Here is a 25,878-nt window from a genome sequence, read left to right as displayed (position 1 = left end):
CCCCCTCCCCGCAACCCCTTGTTATGGCACTGCTCAATTAATCGAGTCTGCTCCGAAGCATCAGATCTCCGGTGCATCACAGGACAAAAAAGTACATGTTTAAATGCCCTAAGGTGCCATCCTCCCCTGCCTTTTGCCTCACTTCATTTAGCGCAGGAGGTTGGGCTATCAGAATATTGGTTACCTGTGCTTATTCTGCATTGGTTCAATCCCAGTACGAGTCAATTTTAAGTAATTTACACTTAAACCACCCACTTCAGCAAAAGTTCAGCATAGCAGAACAGAGCTCCAGCACTCCTTTATCATGTCTTTGGTTGCTACTTATTCACACCTTTGGGAGAGGGTGATGCAGCAGAGAGAGGGGCCTAATGTGTTCCCTTCCAACTGGAGAATTCTCTGTTGAAAACTAACAACCAGGATCTGGCCTCTTTCTGCTATAAAGGAACAAGAATGGAATGGTGACTGTGTCCCCATCACCCCCAAAATGAGAACTCAATTAAAAAACTTAAAAAAGCAAATACAAAACAATGATTTAGATCAGTGGTGCTCAGTCTCTGGCCATATCAGGCTACAAGCCATGTCATGCAGCCTGCAGGGCTTCCCACAGGTCAAGAAATTAGGTAGTAGGGTAGCAGTGGTAATTAATGCTGCCACTGCTCCCCCTGCTGCCAGATTTCCGAGCCCTGCAGGCGGATGACATGGCCCTGAGCCCAAACCCAGAGTCCTGGGCATGATCTAGCATGGAGTCAGGGCCTCATCTGGCATCACTCATCTGGCCCATTGGTCTGAAAGGTTGGGCACCACTGGTTTAGATTACAATTTCTTACTTGTTCTATCTAAAGGTTGCCCTCCTGAAGACATAATTGGACATAGAAAAATCCCATTAGGTGAGTATTTTGTCCTACTGCCAATGTCAACTTGGTTCTGTATCAAAGGTATTGTCCAGTTTAACAGATTGTTTCATCTGTTTCCAAGGAGACAAGATCCCATGCTCTAATGAATATATCTCCTTGTTAAGAATTTTCCCCTGGCACGCAGCTTACAAATCCTTGCAAATGTCCATCCTATTACACCCAGCTATTCTTATTCAATCTGTCTTATCCATTTCTTTCTTTTGTTGGCCTTCACTGATTTAAGTATCTGCTTATAGTTATGTTCTAGCCCACTTGTTTCATTATTTATGATCATGTTTTAAGTTACAAAAACTTTATCATCAAATAAAGATCTGCTTTGTGCCTTGAAGAGCATACAGACTGGACCATGACATAACTAGTGTAGGTCAAACAGAGAATGCCTATGGAGACCATAAGATTTTCTGAACCCACAGTAAAGTATGTGCACATCTTCACAGCTTAGTTGTTATTTTTTTATCATTTTTATTAAGTAGTGTATTGCTTGCCTGCCTTTGCTACCTCTTTCAAATCTTTCAGGGAAACCGGTAACCGCAGCTATAGTTTGGTTGCTTAGTATTTTCTAATTACTCATTTCTAATACTATATCCTTTTGATTATAGGTCTGCCATTTTTCCCTTCAAAAGATTCATAAAAACTGCATTCAACTTATAATCAGGCCCCTACAGTCTTTTGCAGACTTCTTTTTCAGTATTTTTGTGTATGTAGTTAAAATACCAAGTCGAGATGTTTGTTCAATGCAGTTTTTATTTTAGTTCTTATAATGCATTTAACTCTTTGGGGTCCATTTTCTTAGTTGTTTGATTCTCCTGTGGGATTTTGTAAGTCCAGTTGCTAAAAACAAGGTCTTTATCTGTAGCTATCAATTTATATTCAAGTAAGAAGCTGGTTTTTTCCTAAAATTGAACCTGAAAATGTGGTTTCAACTTATAGTATCATAGAAAATTAGGGTTGGAAGGGACCTCAGGAGGTCATCTAGTCCAACCTCCTGCTCAAAGCAGAACCGTCTCCAACTAGATCATTGCAGCCAGGCCTTTGTCAAGCCAGACCTTAAAAACCTCCACAGATAAAGATTCCACCACCTCTCTAGCTAATCCATTCTAGTGCTTCACTACCCTCCTAGTGAGAGATCTTTTCTTAATATTTAACCTAAACTTCCCTTGCTGCAATTTGAGACTATTGCTCCTTGTTCTATCATCTGCCACCCTCTTTGAAACCACCTTCAGGTAGTTAAAGGCTGCTATGAAATCCCCTCTGTCTTCTGCAGACTAAATAAGACCAGTTCCCTCAGCCTCTCCTCATAAGTCATGTGCCCCAGCCCCCTAGCCATTTTCATTGTCTTCTGCTGGACTCTCACCAACTTGTCCATATCCTTTCTGTAGTGGAGGGCCCAAACTGGACACAGTACTTCAGGTGTGGCCTCACCAGTGCAGAAGAGGGGGAATAATTATCATAGAATCATAGAAGTAGGGTCGGAAGGGACCTTGTAGATCATCAAGTCCGACCCCCTGCCTGGGTAGGAGGAAAACTGGACTCAAACACCCCCAGCCAGGTAGGCATCAAGCTCCTTCTTAAAGACCCCCCAGGGTAGGAGCCAACACACTTCCCTTGGAAGTTGGTTCCAGATCCTCGCCACCTGAACTGTGAAGTAGTTCTTACGGATGTCTAATCTAAACCTACTCTCCAACAACTTGTGGCCGTTATTCCTTGTTATCCTGGGGGGTGCTAGAGGTAACAAGGTCTCCCCCAAACCCTTCTGGTCCCCCCTAGTGAGTTTATAGACGGTCACCAGGTCCCCCCTCAGCCTTCTCTTGTGAAGGCTGAACAGGTTCAGGTCCCGTAGCCTCTCATTGTAGGGTCTGCCCTGCTGTCCCCGGATCATGCAGGTGGCCCTTCTTTGGACCCTCTCAATGTTGTCCACATCCCTCTTGAAGTGGGGTACCCAGAACTGGACACAGTACTCCGGCTGTGGCCTGACCAGTGTCGTGTAGAGGGGGAGGATCACCTCCTTGGCCCTACTTGAGATGCAAATTATGTCCCTTAATTTGCTGGCAATGCTTCTACAAGTGCAGCCCAGTATGTTGTTGGCCTTCTTGGCATCAAGGGCACTGTTGCCTCATATTCAGCTTATTGTCCGCTGTAACCCCCAGGTCCTTTTCTGCAGAGCTGCTGTTTAGCTAGTTGGTCCCAAGCCTATAGTGCATGGGCTTGTTCCATCTTAAGTGCAGGACTTTGCATTTGTTAAAACTCATGAGATTTCTTTTGGCCCAATCCTCCAACTTGTCCAGGTCACTCTGGCTAGGTCTGTGTAGGGTTGACTTGTAATCAGACCAAAATGGTATAAATGATTTTCATGGCCTCTTCTTTTAGAAGCTCTCAGCCTTCCACTGTTAATAGCATACCTTTAGATATTGGCAGCAGAAAATGACTTTTAGATAGGCAAGTGCCTTTTCTTTGCCCCACAAAATTCCATTTAGCTTATGCTGAGATAACCTGCTAAAAATAATCCTGTCTTCACTCACTCATGTTGATCAGTAGAAAACTTTTCAGTACAATAAACTAACAACTGAATATATTAGCGATATAAGACTGGGCTTACAAATCTATCACCAGAATGGCACCAGCAAGCCATATTGGGATTACTTGGGAAGTGCTGAAGTAGCCATAACAAGATAGATGAACAGAGGCAGTTTGAGCTACTCAAATCCAGAGCTGGTATATGGCCCCAGTAGTTCAAGCCCTTTTCTGAGGGCACCACATGGAGCAGAAACTGGACCAGTGTATTCATAGTTTCCATTGCAAATTCTTCTGGTTTAAGCACCTGGTACCAGTGACCTATTTGTCCCGCCAGCACCCTACTTTGGATGTCAGAGCACAGGGCAGAACCTCCCTGTACTCTGACTAGACTGTTTTTGCCTAATTGGTCACCCTCAGGACTCGATAGTCTTTCCTCCATCATCCCAGAAGAGCAGCTGCTAGCTCAGGGGTGGTCAATTATTTCAGCTGGAGAGCCACTTAATGACTTCTGATGAACTGCCGAGTGCTGCGAGGGTAGTCCCACCCCTTTACTGTTGCCCTGCCCCCTGATCTTGGGACTGAAAGTCCCCGTCCCCCCCCTTTGCCCCCGGAAGTACTCCTTTTGGGAGGGGGGACTTGCCATCTTGGAACTGGGAAAAAAAAACAAGTCATATACTAAAAATCAAATATCTACTATAACATATTTTAATATAATTTAAAAAAACATTTTGTCCTGATTTACATGTGTTTGCATAGTATATATAGAGTTGATTGCATAATAGCTCAAAATAAAGTCTTACTCTTATATATTGTGTCGGGGGGGAGGGGGATTGGGATTTGTGGGTGTGTCTGGGGCTTGTGAAGAGGTTTGGGGGTATGTGTGGGTGGGTGTGGGGTTGGGGGGGGTCTGTGGGAGTGTGGGGGGTTTGTGCTGGGGTGTTGGAAGACTGGATTTAGAGTTTGTGGGGTTGGTATGGGCTCCCCCACCATGCCCCTCTCCCATACTGCACAGGCCCCGCCACTGGCAGCAGCAGCAGGTGGTGGGCCTTTGGGGCACTCATGGCCCACGGTAATCAGAACCCCCTGGCACTACAGGTGAGAGCCACGCTGCCTGGGCCAGACTGCCTCCATACAGGGCTTCAAGCACTCTAGTGGGGAGCCACACATCACAGCATGGAACCAACCCAGCCTGATGGTTCATGGTTCCCTCCTGCAGTGCTGGGAGCCCCACATGCTGGCATAGAGCTAGCCCAGACTGGTCCAAAGGCATCAGTGGGCCGGGCCAGCTCTGTGCCACCACATGCAGCTCCTGGGAGCTGTGCACCGTCTGGGGGCTCTGTCTGCTGCGGGCCATGAGTGCCTGCTGCTGGCAGTGGAGGCTGTGCACCATGGCAGGGAAGCACACACCCAACCACAAACTCCACACCCACCCCCTCGCCACATGGGGCTCCCAGCTAGAGTGCCAGGAGCCCCACAGAGGTGAAAGCACAGAGCCTGCCCAGTTCAATGGCATGCAGTCTCTGAAAGCCTGCCTCCTGCTGGCTTTCAGAGGGTTAGCCTCAGGCCAGTAATAATTGTTTTTTGGAGGGGGCCTTCAAGCCAGTTAGAATGGCCTGGTGAGCCGGATCTAGCCCACAGGCCATATTTTGCCTGCCCCTGTGCTACCTAGTACACTGAGCTCTGTAGTTCAAGTGGTGGAAATATGTGCAGCAATGCTGTAGATTTAGGGTTTAATCGTATAAGTGATGTGTGGTCAAGAGGTTGGTGCAATTACACATTTAAAAAAACAACAAAAAAAATTAGATCACTGTATCCAATAAATAAATAAATAAAGGAGAATTAAAAGAGCATTGGGTTGAAAAGTCAAACACTTGAAAGTTATGAAATGCCAGAACTAAGGCTTCCTTAAATTTTTAAGGAACTAAGTCTTCCTTAGTTCTTAAGGATCTAAAGCCTTAATATGTCTGTCTTATATGCGTTATGATATCTTCTGTAATTACTTACTCTGTTTTTTCCCTTTGAAACATCATCCTCTGCCTCTTCCAATGCACAGGATGAACACACAAGGAGAGAGAATCCAGTTGCATGAGAAACCATAAATCTGGCATTTCGTAACTTTCAGCTGTGTCTTTGCGGTCTAAATAATGTTCTTTTGCTTTAGTGTATTTGTATGTAATACGTAGGTAATTCTTTTAATCCTTTATAAAATAGTTCCTTGTCATTCTTGTCAGTTTTCTCTAAATGTCACCCAACATCTTGTTGGCATGAAGGTGATGAGAACAGTATACAGTACACCTACTGCATGTGAGGTCATCAAGAGTTTGCAATGAATTTTCCCTGCTTGTTATCAACAATGGTATTGGCATGATCTTAATTGCTTCTTAATTGTCTGTTGTCTTAATTGTTCATTGACTCTTAAAACACACTTTGGTAGCTCAGCCATTTTAGAATCCTTGGGCCTGTCTACACTGCATTAATGCACCTTTACTACTGTGCATTAAGTTTAGTACCTCTAATACGAGGTACTACATAAAGGTGCATTAGCCCATGCTAATGCGCAGTAGCAAAGGTGAACAATTTTTGTGATGCTTAATGAGCACTAGACTAATTCTACTGTGCATTAGCTCATTATCATGGTTTTTGCATGACATACTAATGCACAATAAAATAGGCTACTCTGTATTACGGCATCTCGTGTAGACATGCCCAGTGTTGATTTTCTCTCTTGTCATCATTAATGGGCCTACTTCCTGTGTTACTTATTTCCTGTTTACCCTTTCTGAATAGTATTAACTCATTTAATCTCATGTTCCCCTCTTTCCATTTTTCACCATTCAGATCCATTGACTTCCTCATTTGTATTACAGGTGTGTCTTAACCCTCCAGTGTTTGAGCAGTCCATCATGAAGCCACACTAAATTGTTTTCCCTTCGTTTTTATTTTTCAGAGCAATGGTACTTTAATTTCTTTTCTTCTTAAATTTCTCTCATGTTTTATTTTCATAGATACTAGCATTTTTCATCCACTGTGCCATGCTGCTTATGTTTTTTAAAATATTTTATAATACTGTACATTTAATTACAAATGAGGGATAATGGCCATATTACTTACACGTATAGCCATTATACAGTCACAAACATAAAGTGATGCCAGAAATCTGAAATTAATCAATCTTCTGCAGAATGAAGTTATCACAGAACTTGCTCGTTAGTATATTTAGTCCAAGTAAAGTAATTTATCTCTGTAATATGCTTTGAAAGGAGGTAAGTACTAAGTATAACTATGAAGGTAGCTTATGGTCACTATTTTTCAGCTCACCATTACTGTAGACCTAGCAATGGTCTTGTCTTTCTGTGGCTTTTCTTCTTTCTAATTCAATTGTCCTCTGCATAACTTTGGAGTTTTCTGATAGATGTCAAGCTATACTTGACACCTGGTAGATGTCTAGAGAGTTAACGCTCCCCATAAATATAGAGCACTGTGAATGCAATACTTGGTCTAGGAATTTTTCAGCTCTTCTCCACTCCTAGGGAATCTGAATAAGCTGCTGCCCCTTCCTCACCCCTCAACTGCAGTTCCTCAGTCTATTTTCCATCTGTCATAAATTAAATCAAAGTACAGTATATTACAGCTAAGCTTCTTAATTATCAGATTATATATCTCTGGGTTTTGTAAATATTTTGGCAGGTTATATCCTCTCTCTACCTTTTGTTCCTTTTCTAGGTCTCATTTACAGATAGAACTCCTCACTTAACATTCCAGTTGTGAGAATCACTCCATCTAGAAAAATATATACATGCTAGGTTCCATTCATCATTTGGCATCACTTCTACTTATTGGGGCATATTAGCTGTGTTTCTTGCATTTGTATACTGACAGTTAAGTGTGCTAATACCTCCTTTTATATGTATAAATCCATATGTTATTGAACATCTGGGGGAGGAGGACCTGCTTTGATAATAACTTATAATAAAATTGTAAATGAATAACTTGTTGTTGGTGATATACAGTAAAGCCCTTCCTGGAAAAGTGTGAAATTCTTTAATACAGTACGATGCTATGGAAAAGCAAGCAATCACAAGCATTTAGATGAGTAGCAGGAGCACATCTGCTATTACTTTTTCAGGAAAAGGAGAGATCGTTCTTAGAAGTCTGGTTCGTTCATCTAGTCTTCTTGGTTTTTAGTTTAATATGTTCTTCTGCTAATCTTTTTATCATTTCATGGGACTGGGTAAGCAGCTGCTGCAAGCAAGGTAAATAGAAGAATATGGACTGTAAAGCGCTCTAAAAGCTTGTAGGTTTTAGTCCCAGTGGAGACTGACACTCCAGCCTACTTACTGTAGCTAGGATGTATTGATTTTTTTCTCCCCCATTTTTAGCCACACCACTGAATTAGGTATTGTGAAGCATTCTTCTTTGTGAAGAGAGGAAAAACTGTCATGAACTTTTTCACCCTCACAGTGCGGCATTTCAAACTAAACTAGACTGAATGGAAAAGGCTTTAAGGACTCTAAGAAACCTTGTAACTTAACTCACTGCACTGACTCTTCTGACTAAAGGGTAGTCCATGGGTTTTGAGAAACTGAAAGATGATTGCAAGAAATGAATTTTTAAAACTGTTTTGTTAAAAAAAAAAAAAATCAATCGGTGAAAACAATGCATTGTTGTAGTGCGATCTCGGAAGGTTAGCGAAATGGTCCTGTCCAAGTTTTCAGAAAGATGTTCAGTTACTGTTATAATTGGCTGATGAGTAGGTTTGGACCTAACTAGAATGCCAGTGTTCGATTTCACAGTGTCCTCTGTGAAGATATGTCACCATTTATACTGGCTTTAGTGACAATTTTCTAAAAAGGAAACTCGTGGGAAATCATTATGCTGTTTATATGTCTCCCTTGTTGGAGAGCGTTATCCTGTGATATTTTAGCACTGTTTTCCACTGCATGATGGCATCTAGCTAAGGTTAAGGCAGAACAAGTCCCTCTGCAATTTTGTGACTATATTTTACTTACTGAAGGAGAAAAGATAACTGACAATTAAGTATTTCGGATGTCACTGAAAGAACATGTGCAACTAATCAGTGACATCCTCAGGGAACATGATTTTATAAAGCTGATAAGGTGGAAAAATTGGGATTTTAGCGATTTGTGTTACATAATGATAATTGCACCCTTTCAATAAAAAAGACATTTCTAGTGGTGTAAACACTGGGCTTTTCAGTGTTATAGTCTTTGGGAGCATGCAGTAGTTTATTGGTCGTAACTGATAGCAGCTTTTTAAAATTTGTGATCAGAATGTGCTTATGCTTTTTGCTCAGCTAGAATTGAGTAATTTGAAAATATATATTTCTGGAGTTACTCCCAAAACATTTGCTGTAAGCATTATAATTCTTTTACCATGCTGGAGAAGACAACATATGTACTGCATCAGTCCCTTCAATCAGCTAAGCTAGCATGGCACGGGAACCCAATTTTGGAGCTGTGTTCAATGGAATCTTGAAAAATTCATAACCATATTGTCAGGGTTTGTTTTTTTTTCTTTGACAGATTTGTTTTGGAGTTTATTGCAGAGATATTATGTGGATGGGAATGCTCCTGTTTTTAAAGTATGCTGCTACATACTGGCTAATAGAAGGACTCATTTTGTACGCATTATTGCTAATTAGAGATGTGTACAAAGACAGGCTCTTGCTGGTACTGCTTTTGCCAATCTTGCATCAAAAGGTTAAAGGAGCATGTGGTTTGAAAAAATACTTTTTAAAATAAGACAATCTAAAATGTACGATGGTATGACTTATTCCAGGTAAAAACAGCTAATTGTCATTGCTACTGCCCCTTCTGATTTAAGGTTTGGGGGTGGGGTTTAATTGAGTGACTAAAAGCAATGCTGCAACACTTAGATTTGTTATGTTTGTCAGTCATTTCTTACCTGTGTTTTGTTTCCTGGTCTCCTCTTCTTTCACCAACCCTTCAGTTTGGTAGCACATAAATCAAAGGGGTACATTCTCAGCTGACTCCATTTTGAAGTCAGTGGAGCTGGGCAAGCTGGCAGAGAATTTGACCCCTAGTTGGTATAATTCTATAGCATCTCGATTTATTCTTTAATTCCTTAAAATACATGTATGACATTTGAGAAGGCATTACCTAGAAACTATACTGTAGGTAAAAGAAATTATACCAGTTTTTATTTTTTTCTTGGAGCTGCCTTGCTATACCGCTGACATAAGCTTGCTTTGACGTTGTTAAAAGCACCTGGACAGCCTCTCTTGTTAAATGACATGCCCTTCCCCTCTGTAACCACTACTCTCTCCTATATTGCACCAGCACCCAACCTCACCAAGTGACTCAAGATTCTCTATGTGCATGGGAACTCAGGAACTAGAACCAAGGGAACTTGCCTAAATTATAGATGCTCTGAAGCAGCTCTCAGATACACCTCAATTCTTTTGTGGTGCTAAATTGAGTAAATTGTGTTTTGTTTGCACAAACAGTGCACATTATCATGCGATTCACATACCTTTTGAATATGCATTTCCCCCACCCAGCCCTTCTCTCATGTATAACTTGAATGCAGAGCAAGATGAATTTTGCAGCAGCAGAGTGCTGATTCCACAGAATGTAAATGAAATGGCATTTAATGCAGCATCTTCATTTAAAGGTGAACTGAGAGGCTGTGTACCTGGCAAGATTTCACAGCCATATGAAGAGTCTTACTCTCCTGTAAGACTGTGTCACCAATAACATACGCAGTAAAACTGTTCAAGAGCTGTGCTCCTGGTTTGATTTTTGTGTGCGCATGTGTACATGTGCATGTTAGTAATGACATCACTTTTTGCTAGAGAAGTATAAAACCCTGAACTGAAGATTTGAAAAACAAGTGAAAAGGAAATTCATTTGCACGTTTTGTTTTAAACTTATTTTTTTATTTTAAGTCCATCCTTATTTTCTGGGCATAAATGTGACTAACTTCTTATTAGTTACATAAATGGTTATTTGCTGTTAATCCCACATACCACTGCATCACTTTAACTAAAGAGATAAAATGTTTTTTCATTTTCCTTTTATTTTTATTTCTAAGTTTAAAAGAAGACATGAAATAGGAATAAGCTTCTGCATGAGCTGATATGGTGTGATGTTCCCTCCTATGGCCTAACCTTGCTTCTTTTTTCTCACCCTGTGACTTATTGTTGTTTTCCTAACCTAGTTCCTGATCTTGCAAGCCCAGCATATGCATGAGTAATACTACTTGTGAGGGTTGTTTCCTTTAGGGCATGAGCAGGTGTACATTTGGAGCACTTCCAAAAGGGGACTGCTAATCTGGAGTGTGCAGTATCTGTTAAGTGTAGACAAGCCAAGTGATAGATACAGTGTAGCAAAATTGCTCCACCTTTAACCCCTAATGAAGCAATGTTGAAGTGGATTTTGCTACATTTATATAATTCTTGGCTTGTCCACATGTAACTAACTGTTAGACTGTAACAGCTAGCCACTGCCTGGTTCAAACCAAGAGTCTTCCCTCCCCTTTTGAATCGGCTCCAAATGTATGTGCATCTACCCTTAGGCAAGCATAACTAAGGCAAGTCAAGTTATTCATTTACATATGAAGTTGCAGAATAAGGCTTCTAGGACAGGGGTGCTCAACCTCTATACTGATTCTGTGGAGTCAGGTCATCCTGCCTGGAGGGTTACCCCAGGTCTTGCAATTTGGCATCAGGGGAACACTAGTAGCATTAATTGCTCCCTAAGCTGTGTCAATTAATGTTTCTACTGCTCCCCCACTGCCAAACCTCCAGATCCGTGGAGAGCACCATGGTCCAAGTGACCTGGCCCTGTGCACTGGATTGCCCCTGTGCGTGGAGTCAGGCTGACATGCCAGGTCGGGCAGGTGCCTAGAGTCGCATTGCAGGCAGATCCAGCATGCAGGGTCAAGCCAATGCATTGGATCACACCTGTGGACTGAAGCCCCACACTGCCCCTACACACTAGATCTAGCCCACAGACAGACCCTATGCCACTCATCCAGCCCACAGGACTGTAGAGGTTGAGCACCACTGCTGTAAAATGAAGAATTGCTCAGAGAAACAACTCTGCTTTTCGTCTCTTCTCTGGCTGTGTATGTGCACATACACAAAGTGACAAGATGAGATTGCACTGGTATGTGTGACATGAACAGTGCCTTAATCCTCTAGGAAGGTGTGGCATGCACTTATAAACCATTTTTTCTTAAAAGAAAAATGTAGAGTAACTACTGTGTGCACCCTACATGCTGCTAAAACATTGAGGAAATCTTTCACATTCTTAAAAAATATCTATATCTAGGTGGAAGTGTATCAAAAAATTCCATTCCCCATTTTCTGTTGCATCTACTGTTAATTAATTTACTAATCTATTAATAAAATTAGAAATCGTTTGTTCAGTGAAAAACAAATTTACTGGAATGGGATTCCAGCACTTGCTGTATTGTTAGAGAACAGTGTGGCATGTCAACACAGTTCTTAGGCCAGGTCTTTGTCATTAGTGATCACAATATAGATATGACCAGTGCATTGTAAACTGATCTGTCAAGCCAAGCAAACAACTCACCTTGTTAACATTCCCTAAATTGTGCATTAACAAAATTGAGTAGGCCCTTGAACACACAGGATACTTCCTTTTTCCTACTGCCATGATGGATGGGATTCTTTCAGCTGCTAGAAATGAAGTAACTGAGGTCATTAAGCATAAGCTGCTGTTTGCTTTATTTTAAAGGAGCAACAAAAACAAAATTATATTTCTGAATGAACATGGCAGTAGTCAAATTTCAAACTTCTAGTAGACATTTAGTGCAACTGATAACTTCATCACAGAAAGAGCTTCTCCGTGATCTCCAATTATCTAAGGAAGAAGAAACTGGAAGATGTTTGCTGCAGCAAAATTCTGAAACTGGTGAAGAATTGTATTTTGTGTAGATATTGTAATTACCAAGTGATAAGTAAAATAAAAAGAAAGAGAGAAATTTGAATAACTTTAGCAGATGGGAGATGCTTTTGGCAGTTTGGACAATCAAATAATTTGTGAGTGACCTTGATTATGCTGTATATTTTCTGTTGCAGACCATAATTTTAGAAAATGAAGAGCTTCCCAAAATATTACTCGACTTCCTCAATGTTCGTCACGTGCCTTCTCTGCCAAAGGCAGAAAGTTGTGGGTAAGAACTCAAGCTCTAATAAATAGAAAAACATCTAGGACTGTGAGTCTTCTCTTTTTTTTTTTTTTAAATCTGTACTCATGTAACTACATTGACTTAAAATGAACTTGCTGTTAATCTATACCATTATAATTAAAAGGAGAATCAGGTTCTTGGTTTTGAGTGTATCTACATGGCTGAAAAAAGCTGATAAAACAAAATTCAGCCTGTACAAAGACAGAGAGGTGGCATTTTATTTCATATCCTTTGAAAGCAAAGGGAATAATAGGTGTAGATGAGATTAATAGAAAACATGGGAATTTTAAATGATCTTTTAAAATTCCTTTCACCAGGTGTTTCAAAGAAATTGACACAAGACATCCAGTGCATTGTGACCTCATCTGTGTGCACTTGTTTTACGTTTCTTAATTTGTGGAACAGCTGGAATATACTTTTGTTTACATGGGGGCCTACCATCTCTGCATGGCTTGCATTCCCCCAATCTCCTAATGAGGGAATGTCTTAGTCATCTCTATGGTGGCAACTTCATCACTGGTCATGGTAAGGAAGACCTTCCCTGGCTTGATCTTGGGAGAAAGAGGCAGTGAATGGAAGGCAGGAGAATGCACACTGGCAGCCTCCCTTAAGTAGAGCATACAGATTGTGTAACATTTTAAGATCTTAGGCCCCTGCCATACATTACATATATTACACAATTAACTGGTTAATTGTGCAATACATTGAGACTGGCCACACATACACAGTAATTATCGTGTCATAAAAATGTCCATCCAGCTATTATATTAAGTTTAATATAATAAAAGCCAACCAGCTACAATGTTAGTACTTGAAAACGTGTAACAACTTTTATAGCTGGTTTCTATCCAGCTTTAATTCGATTGTGTGGCAGGGACTTCTGGCTATGATTCTCTGCTATGCCTCAAGGATACCCAATACAGAAATCACAACTCAAAAGAGAGGAGGGCTAAGGAGACTTTAAGCCATGGTTATGCTTAGTCTTCTCCAGCACCTGTCTAAGGGCAGAGCAATCCCTGGAGTAAGTTAGACAGATCTGTGGGCATGCCTGATTTCCAGCAGCATCGTCTGGCTGCCCACAGGAATTTGTACAGGCCTCAGCTTCTGAACATTCCTCTCCTGCCTCTACAGCCCTTTCCGTGGTATGTCAGGGCTTAACTGGAGGGGGCTGAGGGTCTCAGAAGATGGACTTTTGTCTATATTTCACAGTTCCTACACCAGGACAGTCCCTCCTTGACTGAATCCAGGGATCTTGGAGGCCCTTTACATCTTCATGGCCCCTTTTATCTCATATAAAGGGGTTAGCATGGGGCTGAATGTTTCACTTTTAAAACCCAGCTCTGATCAAGAAAGTGTCCAACACTACTATGCTGTTACTAGTGAGTTCAGAGCAGGGGTGAGCAAGATGCGGCCTGTGGGCCAGATGCGGCCCTCCAGGCCATTCTATCCAGCCCACGGGGCCCCTAAAATATTTAGAAAATTAATATTTATCTGCCCCCTGGCTGCCGGTCATGTGGCCCTCAATGGTTTGACAAAACTCAGTAAGTGGCCCTCCATCTGAAATAATTGCCCACCCCTGGTTCAGAGCCTATGAGTTGCCCAGACCTATGGTGGAACCAGAGATTTTGGACAGGGCGTGTGGGTCATGTCCTTGCTTACATCCAGAAAGGAGTACATTCTTCCCCCATTCCATAGTAGAAAAATGGAAAGGAAATTCTACATAAGGAGATGCAAAGCAATTTTCTATTCCCCAACAAGGGTGTTTCCATAAAAACTCATGAACTGAACCCTGACCTTTTTTACAAAATCTTATCACGGTAATTCCAAAATGTAGGGGGAGTTTTGAATTGCAAATCTTTGCTCATATTCAATGTATTCAATATTTCTTTAACACGCTTATATCGTGGTTTTGAACTTACTTATATCACATAAAATATGCTCCACTTAGAGTAAGGGTAGAGATATCAGTCATGTTACTGTCAATAGGTATATGAATGCTCTAATCTTATGGTCCAAAAAAACCCAAATGTAAATATGCCACCTTTAATGATTTAGGGACAAGCTACTTGACTTTACTCTCTCTTGGGTAATGATGTCAACCAATATCCCGCCGGGGAATTGTACCCCATCACTTCCAAATATTTATGCATGCGAATCTATTACAGTGAAGTGGATGTTGTCACTTACAGGCTATGGTCACTGTAAAATCCTGGCTTCTTCCATAATCATTGCCTTGCGTTTCACAGCCACTGACCAGAAAAAAGGGTCTCCCTTTCACAGCTGTCATTAACAGATTTCTCATTTATGGGATTGTTTTAAAAGTGTTTTAACCAAACCTAGGTCAACCTAACCCAGTTTGTGTGCCTCTTTATTGCAGGTCTTTTGATGAAACAGAATCTGAGGAATCAAGGTGAGCAATTCATAACTAAATGTAGCATTTCTAAACATGGTGTGAATAAAATAAAATTTAGAATCTTCCTAGGGCAACTGACTTAACAGACCATTAAAGAATAGGACAAAGGCACAATAATAAATAAATATACACATGGAGCTTTTCTATATTTCTCCCATGCAGATATCAAAATAGGAGTAGCTTGAGGTTGAATCTAGTGACATTTTTACCTATTGTGGCTGTACTGGATCTGTTGCAGTATGAGTTGTGCACATCTCACACACCCTGGAATTCACACATGGAGTTGTGCGTATCTTACACACCCATAAACACACCACCCTAAAAACATGTCTTTTTACCCAGAGCTGACCGTTATTTGTAGAAAGAGGATATAAGCTAGAGCAAGGGTGGGCAAAATGATGGATTCAGCCTGCAGCCAGACTCCATTTCCCAGCAGCCCCTGCCCACATGGTTGGGACTGGTCTCCACAGAGACCCCAGCCACTGCGCTGTGATAGTGCAAGGCTGGAGTGCCATGAAGACCGGCCCCAGCCAAATTGGCAGAGCGCATAGCAGGGCAGGGCAGGGCTCTGCTCCGGAGCAGTGAGGGTAGCTTGGTCTGGGGCCAGGGCAGAGCCACAATCTGCAGCCTGCATGCTCTGGGCCAGGGGTATGCAGATAGCGGATCACAGCTCTTCCCTGGCTCAGGACCAGTCCATCACCACTGCAAGGAGCTGGGTCAGAGCTGTGATCTGCTGCTTGTATGCCCCTGCCCGGAGGATGCAGGCGGCAGATCGCGGCTCTGCCCTGGCCCCAGACCAAGCTGCCCCTGCCACAAGATCCCAGCGGCACCATAAGCACTCATCCACCTCATTGTACCACACACGTGAGTGGGCATCCCACTGTCCCCATGCAACTTAGTGCCCTGCCTCACCACTGCAGGTTCCCCTGTGCCACACAAATGCTCCAGGCTGCTGGTTTAGCAAGCATTGCAGATTGTGCCATCCCCCACACCCCGCTGGAGCTGGGTCAAGCAGCAGAAGCTGGGGGAAGGGAGGGGGGAGTCAAAAGACCCTGTTTGTTGCTGCAGCTGGAGCAAGAGGCAGCAGCAGCCTGATGGGAACCTGGAGCTGCAGGTTAACCCTTTGCAGGCTACCAGTTGGACAGCCCTTGTTTAAATTATGCTGGGGACCAGAGAGCAGCCCAGGATCAGGAAGGCTCAGAGAGGGCTTAATGCCACTCCTCTTCAGATATCTTTACTTTGATTTCAAGTTGATGGTGTCACTTTAAGAGAGAAAGCAGTAGCGAGCTTTGCTTCCAGAAAATAAAGCTTGTTCCTTGCCGCAGAGGTTGTATCTATAAACAAACCAGTGTTATTTGAGCAGCTTGATCACCTCACTTTATCAAAACTAGTTTGTAGTATATTCTGTTTACTGTCCCTTGATACTGACATTCCTGTTCTTGACCTTTCCAGCAAACTGTCCCACCAGCCTGTGCTGCTGTTCCTAAGGGATCCATATGTCTTGCCTAAAGCCAATGGTAATCAAACCTGTCATCTGTTAACAGCTCTTTACTGATCTGACCCTATACCACATAAACCGCATTATTATTTATACAGGACTTGCTGAGCGACACTGGTCCAAATTCTAATAACCTGCCAATAAAGCACTAGTTCTCGTATAAAAGACCTTTAAAATCCTAATTGGAGCAGATGATTTATATGAAGATGCAATTTTTTCTCAATTGTTCTGCTAACCAAATCTACTGTGAACTCAATTAACAAAACCAAAAAAGACTTACTCTGCTGCTTCTCTTTCTTTTGACAGTGTCTCTTGTTTTGCCTTCAGGGTTTGACCTTGAAGGTCCAGTTCTTTATAAGTGTTTTTTTCTAAATGCTTGTCAATCTGCTATTAGCACTTTTTGTATTGCTACTTGGATTATTACTTCGTTATCACCCCCAGAAATGTTTCTTTTATATGAAAGAATGTATGTTTTAAGGGTAATTGATGTGTTTACGTGAGCCCTGATCTCGTAATACGTGCCGCATAAGAACTTTTGGAAAACATAGTTAGAATCTATCTTGCTTATTTCTCCCTCCCTCTTTTATTAATGCAAGGTTTTATGCTGTTTTCATTCTTAAAATGATGGGAAGATAACACATTGTATAGTGTTGCTGCATTGCTAGTTCTTTGCATTGCTAGGACTGTTACTCTTACCACATTTTGTAAAAGGAAATTTGTTTGTGTGCCATTCATACATATCCATTGCTATATAAGAACGTTCCACTAAAGCTGTAAATTAAGATTTTTAAATTTAAAAAGTGGGGATTTTGGTTTGGACAAATTGCCATTATTATTTTTTTTAATAAGCCTAATAGAGGCCACTCACAAAAATTAAGTAGATAACGTAAGAAATAATTTGACGTTGCCATGGCTTGACAAGTCCCATGTGTTCAAAATAAAAGCTAGACTGCATGAGGTTCTTTTTAAATAGTAAATTTGAGAGATTTCTTCGTTTGCCTTTTGGTCTTTGAGTCTTTGGGTATAGTTACTTTGCATATTCAAGCTTTTCTTCACAACCATGAACGCCAGAATTTCTTTTAAAGATGCAAGATGAAATTCTTATGTGGTTATATGAATCAAGGAGCTGAGACCTTAAAACAAAACAAAAAAACAACTTACCATGGTATTGTGACATTATACAATTATGAGTTGGCAACATGGAGTATATCTCTGTAGGTTAAGCTTGAATACCTTTGGAGTAGAGTGTAAATTTATAGCAGCTTTCATTCTTTGAGTTTATCGAATAAAATATGCAACTAATAAACATCAAAGGTGAAATCCTTCCCAGTAAAACTTCAAAAAACTTCAAAACTTAGTAAAACTTCAAAAAAATGCCCTTTTATTTTATTTTGGAAGAGAAGGAGCCAAACAAAACAATATCTGGTTTCAAAAATTAAATTGCAATAGTTCCACATATTCCACATGCTATTGTGTCAGTGACTCTGACTTTGGACTCAGAACTATCGAAAGTGAATTCATATCTTCATCTTTCACTTTATATCCTCTAGGATTTTTTAAATTAATTCTGAGTAATTGGGTAAGTAAATTGAAAGTTAAGCAGATATTTACAGTACTAAAGTTCCTTTTTGATGAAAAATTTTGAGGCATGTGGAATGGAAATACACAGATTTAAGACCTACATTTTCAACCCATTTTACAGGGTTTCAGCTGTATGACTCGTTACAGCAGATGTAATTCTCTGATGATAATTATATTTTTCTGTTCTAAACTGTGCTCTAAAAAAGGACAGACTTGCATTTATCAAAGCCATTGGGAATTCAATTTAATTTTGATTTTTTTTCTTTAAGTATTTTTAAGAGGGTTTTTTTGATCAAAAAGAAATGGCTTCTTGTAATGTGTGAGATGTAAACTAAATTGTGTTAATGGCACTCAAAACAACAGCATTATTTAGCCCTTCAATAAGGCTGTTTATATTTAAAAACTTATAGTAAGGTAGCTTCCAGCTTTCTTTGCCTTTTACCTGGTGCTTCAGTTTTTCAAAAAAAGGCATGCTTATACAGACAGAATAAAATGGCACAGTTAACACTGTTGCTCTTGGCTTTTGCTATAAGCAGCTTGGAGATCTAGGATAATGTAATTTGAAGAGAACTTCCCTCATCTTTGCACTGTTCCATTAATTTTCTGTAATCTATCAACAATCTCCACCATGTAAAAACATTATAAGCATCTTTCTCTTACACTGTATCTTCTAGTAGTATATTGACTCTCAACCAGGGTGCCACAGAACCCAGGGTGCTGCCAGATTCTTTTAAAGGTGCCACAGAGTGAGGAAATAAGTGAGGTGTGGGGAGATAAGCACAGGCTAAGGTAGATTTGTCCTTGCTGGACAATTCCTCTCCCCCCAGCTGCCCAGGCTCTCTGCAAGGAGGTAAGCTGGAATATTTAAAATAGGTTTGGTCATGGGTGCCACTCAGAAGTTATGAAGGCGTAACTCTAAACAGCACTGAGATCTGTTAGTTGCTTCCTTGTAGATGTTTCTTGATCATCTAGAAGAGGAAGGAGACCTTCCTCAGTTCATCTATTTTTGCTTCTATTTCTCTCATTCTTAAAAAGGGTAAATAACCTATTGTGGGCAAACGTGCCTTCTGTCATTCAAAATCTTCAAGCAGTTTGCATTTAAAAAATCTTGCAAAATTGTTGGTTCAAAGCCTGTAAAGTCATTCTCCCATGTTTTCTGTCCAATATACTTGATCAAAATTGGATGTCATCAGTTTTTATTATAAAATAGCTTTATAGCACATAATGTTTTAGTTCTGTATTAGATTCAAATCTATCTTGACACTGGATTTTCACATTATTCTGTTAAATTTTCAAAAGCACCTAAGGGATTTACAGTCACAAATGTACTAGACTTGTGAAGCTTTGTTGCTTAAAGCATCTAATACTGTTTTTAACTTTGAGCCAATCTTTCCTTCTATATGGCAGCTTTCTTTTATTTAAACATGCAAAATACCTTTTATGTAACATTTTTAAGAGTCCCAAGGACAGTAATCTAAAATAGTTACCTAAAGCCCAGAATTGCCAATGATGAACAACAGAATCTTAATGGAAATGGTCCAATAATGAATGACTCTTAAGTTATACAGGTGGATGTTTTCAAAAGTACCTGTGGGATTTTGTTTCAATGCATTTATACATTAGAGCTACACTGACACATTAAAACGTTTTATCCAACAGGTACTAAACTTAATGCACCGTAATTACAGCGCATGAATGAACATGTAGACATGCCCTCTGTTAGATGAGTAGGAGTTGATGTATGATGTGTTTGAAAAGGATTTTTCCTTTACTAGAATATAGCCTTCCTGCTTCTTTGGAAGGTCTATTACTTTTTCATCAGGTAATTTGTTTCCATTTTATCTACTACTGGTGTATTTAACGTGAAAAGTAGTGTCCATTTCCTTTGTATCTTTGCTAAAAATATAGCATCCTCCTCCCCCCTTTGAATACAATAGAAATATGACATTTTTATGTTCCACAGACAGCCTACAATTTTACTGTTCCAGAGAAGTTCCTATGATTGTACAGGCATCTTTGAATCTGCTCGGACTAAACATAGCTGTAAACCACAACGGAAAAACTGCTGTGAAGTATTCCCAGTAGCAATCTTGGAATTCCTTCAAGTATATTGAGATTTTGTTAGAAATTGAATTGCCAGTGTAATCCATCTTCCTTGTGAGAAAAGATTCAGATAAAGAGCTGGAGCCTAGCAGCATTAAGTATTAGAACATCCTTTTAAATCAATAAGCTACAAATCTGGCAGCACATTCATGCAATGCCCAGCACTGTACTAAAGTGGCTTTAGTGCTGAAGCAGCATTACTAATAGCACATCCCCACTGTGGATAAACAGTAGAGTGATGCAGTATCCTAAACTATAGTGGGCCTTCCCTTGTTAAGTTCCACAACAGCATATATATTATATCGACATGTATAAGGAAACAGTTTTTTTTCTTCTTTTTCAGATGACTTTCCAAACGTAGTTATTGAGGGAGTTCTTCATGGGATATTCTATCCTCATTTACTGCCCAGGTAGAAGTAGTTCATGGCTCAAAGAAGCTAAAGCAAGTCTCCAAGTCACGTTCAAGGGAATGAGCGAAACAAAATTCTATGGCATGACAGCTGTTCTTGGAAGCAAAACCACAACCTCACCTTAATTTCAAGCTTTATGTCTTTTAAAAATGAAATCAGTGTCACTACAGTTGCTGCTTTAAAACAACAGAAATGAAAACATAGATTTTCTAATTATTTAAACTAATGTATGGACATACTCTAACTATTTAATACTTAAAAAGGCTGAAAGTCATACACTGAATTACACTAATCTTTGAAAGGAATTAAAAACTTTATAATTATTTTTTAACTTTTATTATAAATTACACTACTCCTTTCTGAATCAAAAATTTCCCCAACATATTACCCATTGCTGGCAGTGGATGGATTGAAAGTGCTGGCACTGACAAACACGTGAGAGATGGCAAAAAATAATGTTTAAAATTCAATTGTTTAAACTGGAAAACAGAAGTAATATAAAGTATTGTATAAATATCACTCAACTTGTTACATATCAAAACAAGTTGAGTCTTATGTGCTTGGGACTTTCCATTGGGAAACAAGTTTACATCTTCTGAAACCATAGCTTTGTTTCAGGACATTGGTTGTACACATTTCAATCTAAAGCCACAGACATTATTATGCAGTGAACAAGAGCAGAGACTTTGCAATATCAGCTCTTAAGGTTCTTGCCCACAGTAAGTGAAAGTTAACCCATGGTAGCTTATTCTTTCATTGAGCAGTGTGGTACTGTGCCTTAGTTTTCATTTACCACAGGGTAAATCTGTATGCATGGTAATTCATTTGTGTGCCCATGTCCTAAGGCATTCTATCCATCAGAAAGTTTTGCATGGCATTTACAAAGGCCATTCAATTAGTTGTTATTTCTAATGTGTTTTTAATCTCTAAGCCAAACTTGCACACTGTGGTTAATATCCTTATGTTTTGTGAACCAGAGTTTCTACCACTTTGTGGTTAGATCAAGCAAGAATGACTGATAAAGCAGTAAAATTATAAGGATCAGTATTCATATACATGAATAATTAGGCTGGATGAACTTCAAACTTTGTACCTGCATTACTGGATATTATGCCATGAAATAAACTGCTAGAACAGGAACAGAAGTCTGAAAGTATCATTTGTAATTTTTTTTAACCTAACAAAGTGTGTTTCAAAGCTTTTTACTTCAGAGTTCTCTGTTCTCTTCTGACATGAAACATGAGAAAATATTTGATCTGTAGAATGAAATCAGCACTTCACTGTTGCCACATTACTTTTATGCCACTGTACGTCTCAAAACCACATTTTCAATGCTACTGGATTGCTGAGAATTCATTGAGCTAACTGGAGTAAGGACTATTCAGTGTGAGCATCAGGAACAGGAGCTGGCTGTGCCACAGCTATCTGATCCTGAGGGAACAATGGTGCCGCCAGCTAAATAAATGCTCAATTTCCTTTAAAATTGTTTTCATGACTTAGTGCAAGATTCAGGGCTTTTCATACAAATATGCTCAGGATTTGAGCTTCACTCAGGAAGTGGGAGATCTAGATTTGACTCTTTTCTCAGTGTTGGTAGGTTCAAACCCACATTTTCCAGGCTAGAGCCCTAACCCTCATGTTACCAGCTATCCTAAATGAGCAGGGCACCCTCCTCTTTTCCTACTGACACTGAGGGCAGGTAACAGAATTCAGGATTCATGGCCAAGAGAATGAGAGATGCTGTAGCTTTGTGGTTGGGACACTCATGTAGGAAGGGGGGAAATCTTGGGTTGAAATAGTCATTATGTAACATACTTAGGAGTCCTACTAGAGGAGCTGAGAAAGGAATTAAAGCTGGATCCCCCTGGGTATGTGCTTAACCATAAAAGTATTATATAAAAGAGATAAATACCTCCATCCTTCTCCTCTGAGTATATTTTAAAACACAAGGGTAAGCACTGTTGAGTTCTTTGAAAGAAGTGTTTCAGTCCCCCCTCCCTTCAGGTTTCAGCATCTTCAGCACTTCCCTCATGGCTAGCTCTTGGTGGCTGCAGGCTTTGTGGGTGACTAGCCAGTTCCCTGCTTGGCAGCTATTTTGGATCCTATCAAGAAGCACCTAAGTTCTCTCAGTTCACTGTTAAGGAACCTCAGTGCTTTACTCATGGTTTTATGGAGTCAGCTCTGGGGACCAGGCGCTCACAAGTTAGGCATCACAAGATTTTCAGGTACTTTTAAGCCCTTTTTTGAAGCTAGATCATGGCTCCTTGAGCTTCAATTTTATAAATGAAAGTTCAGAAGCAAAAACAACTCTTGTATTGCAAATGTTTATTATTGCCTATATATATATCTGTAGCTCAGCTTAAATTCAGTACAGTTATCTTCGGATGAGCTATTGTACATACTTTGTTTTAAAAAACGTATTAACATTTATTCTGCCAGCAAATGAGGAGTTGGAAAGGGTAAAAAAAATTTTAAAAAAAATCCAACGCTGAATTGCAGTATCTTAAATCTTTGTACTTTGAAGGCTTTGGTGAGCTGTCTTTTGCATGACATGCTAACTGTGCATAAAATATCCTGTGCGAAAGAGAGGTTCTTTCTAAAGCACATTTTTAATACAAATTAAGTTGCTTTGCTTGGATTTGTGTCTTGTACCTGGTAGAACTTTTATTTAAAAGAAGAAACAATACCATTCTGCACTTTCAAGGGATTTGGATTTGAACTGGTCAGTTGTTTCCATTTGTAGTATTACATCCCTAACTCCAAGAAAGCAGCAATAATGTATCTTTTGTGGAACTCACTAACATTTGTAAAAAGTTATTTTCTAGAAAAAGGCTGTCGTGAAAATTACTGAAATCAAAATTTTTTGAAACATTTTCGTATTCTGCCATAATTTTTTACAAGAATCAGCTTTGAAAAAAATGTTTTAAAATCTGATTTTTCAGTAAATAAAGGATTTCCAGCAACAAATACTGAAATATTTCACAAAAAATAGAAAATGAGACCATCTCAAAACCTGCAAAACAGTGAAAAATTTCAAACCTGTTTCTAAACAATGTCCTGGTTTTCTAGCAGCTCTAGTATTTAATGGGATGTCCTTTGTTTTAGGGGGAAAATAAGTGCAGTTTCCCCAATTTTGGCAGAATAAAACAGAAGCATATCCTGCAACTGAAGATTCCCACTCTATTTGCCAACACCCCAGCATATTTATGTGAAAACTCACTGGATAACCAATAGCTGCATCCCTATTTTAGGCCCAAGAGAAAAGCTATACATTTCCTCTTCCATTGTAGGTGCTCATTTCACCAGTCATCTACTTCAACCACAAATGGTTCTTTCACAGCTATTTTGCCACTGTTTACTATCACACAGTCTTCAAGAGGGCGATCATGTTCATCTGTCTGCAGAAGTTCTATAGAGTGTACGACAGACTATTTAAAAAAAAAAAAAGGAAAGGGATTGAATTTAATAGAAACAAATACTCTAATATCAAGCACTAGGCAAAAAACTACATGCTCTTTGCATAAAATTCATTTTCAACAATTCTGAATGGGAATTTTTCCCAGGTCCCTTTTTTCCCCCCAGAAGTTTTCTTTTTCCACTAGAAGCAATTTGGGACCTAAACAAGAACCTATCAAATGAGAAGTACCACCTGAAATGTTGTATGTGTTTATAGAAAAGGATGGAACATTTTGAACAGAACATCTGGAGTTAGAAAGAAGAAACTGAAACTATCCTTGCAGCTGATCAATTTAACAAGTATGCAGTTCTATCAATTCTAGAGATCATGAAGGTAATATAGTATTTTTTTTCTAACCACAGTCCAGTGCTTACAGAATCTGACTCCTCCCCATACTGTACATAAATTGTGTTACCAATGCCAATATGTTACTGATGCCTCCAATCAGATGCCTGCCTATGAATACTAAACTGGCACTAGCAAACAGAGTGTTATTTTGAAGGCTAGAATTTAGACTGAGTGATCAATTTTCTGATCTAAGGCTATTGGATTAGGTCAGATCAGAGGCTGGCAACCTTATGGCCTGCAGAGCCTTTGGATCTGGCCCGTGGAGCCATACTTTTGGTAGCATTCAGTGAGAAGGGGGCTCTCCCTGCACCATATTGCAGTCAGCCACCTGGGGCTCCAATAAAGTGGGGGATGCTGCCCATACCGCCATCAAGTGGCACAGGCTCCAAAGGAGAAGGGTTTTGCCACACCACACAGAATCAGTGGCAGCCCCCTTGTCCTAATGCCCACCAGGCTCTGACCTGATCTGGGTCATTCCATACCCTCACTGATTAGATTAACTGTGTGCCACTTAATTACTTCTGAGCTAAAGTTTACTATAACTCTAAAACTGTTTCAACTGCTCTTACAGCTCATGAGAACTAGAATTCATTTGAACAAGATCTATTCAAATGAAGCTTTCATGAGCTACACAGGATGCATTCTACAGAACAGGTTCTATCCATTTCAAAACAGCTGAAGTGGCATGGAAAATAAGATGCAAGTGCAAGCCACCAGAAATTTAGTAAGTGAAGTCAAGTGATATATGATTTATCACTTTGTTTGCCAACTACAAACACAGATAAAAATAGCTAAAAGAGACTTAAAGAGGTAATTTAATCCTACCTTCTCCTCAAAGCAGGATCACCTAAGCCAGTGGTTCTCAAACATGGTGTCATTAAATGCTTTCAAGGATGATGCAAGCTGCTGTGAATACTAGCAGTTAGGTGTGTAACACCTACATAGATTCTAGAGACAAACCTGAAGATTTCAAATAGGAATTTGTCAAAAAAAGTTGACCTCTCGTGACCTTTTCTAAGCTCTTCGCAACAGAAGAATTGCTCTATTATTTTTCTGTAGTCAAAAAAATGAGTAAAACCTAAGCTGGCATTTTCTGAGGGGTACCAGGGATCTAATATGTGGTAGTTTGAGTCTTAAAAAATGGTTGAGCACCACTGGTCTAAACTATTCCCGATAAATGCACTTACAAAATTCCATTGCCAACAATTCCATAAGCTCTCTAGTAGGCCTGTGCAAATAGGGAAGTATTCAATTTGGATTCGGCCAATTCGGAGGACAGTGATTCGATTTGGTGATTCGAATCACTGTCCCAATTCGATTCGGCCAAATCAGAATAGGAGAGTCGGCGCTGATTTGGCGATTCGGAGAGGCTGGCACAGCTAGGCAGCTGCAGGTTCTCCCGTGGCTCCTCTGGCTGTGGCTCTCTTCCCAGGCAGGGGGAG

The 25,878-nt window shown here is 40.1% G+C and overlaps 2 protein-coding genes across 2 annotated transcripts in view; one reads left to right on the top strand and one right to left on the bottom strand.

Annotated features, from left to right (window-relative positions):
• The window catches only part of SNX24 (sorting nexin 24), a 134,128-nt gene extending 112,335 nt beyond the window's left edge, over positions 1-21,793 (top strand). The window contains exons 4-7 of the mRNA XM_025210470.1: positions 12,517-12,611; positions 15,004-15,036; positions 16,492-16,556; positions 20,565-21,793. Of these exons, the coding sequence (XP_025066255.1) occupies positions 12,517-12,611; positions 15,004-15,036; positions 16,492-16,556; positions 20,565-20,635 (264 nt within the window). The 3' untranslated portion in view covers positions 20,636-21,793. The remainder of the gene's footprint in view (positions 1-12,516; positions 12,612-15,003; positions 15,037-16,491; positions 16,557-20,564) is intronic.
• A 1,146-nt stretch (positions 21,794-22,939) lies between these two features.
• PPIC (peptidylprolyl isomerase C) overlaps positions 22,940-25,878 on the bottom strand; it is a 57,351-nt gene continuing 54,412 nt past the window's right edge. The window contains exon 6 of the mRNA XM_025210473.1: positions 22,940-24,059. Coding sequence (XP_025066258.1) covers positions 23,931-24,059 — 129 coding nt within the window. The 3' untranslated portion in view covers positions 22,940-23,930. The remainder of the gene's footprint in view (positions 24,060-25,878) is intronic.

Source organism: Alligator sinensis, unplaced genomic scaffold (genome assembly GCF_000455745.1).
Source record: "Alligator sinensis unplaced genomic scaffold, ASM45574v1 scaffold1451_1, whole genome shotgun sequence".
Classification (NCBI taxonomy): domain Eukaryota; kingdom Metazoa; phylum Chordata; order Crocodylia; family Alligatoridae; genus Alligator; species Alligator sinensis.
This window is presented reverse-complemented; position numbering and strand designations above follow the sequence as displayed.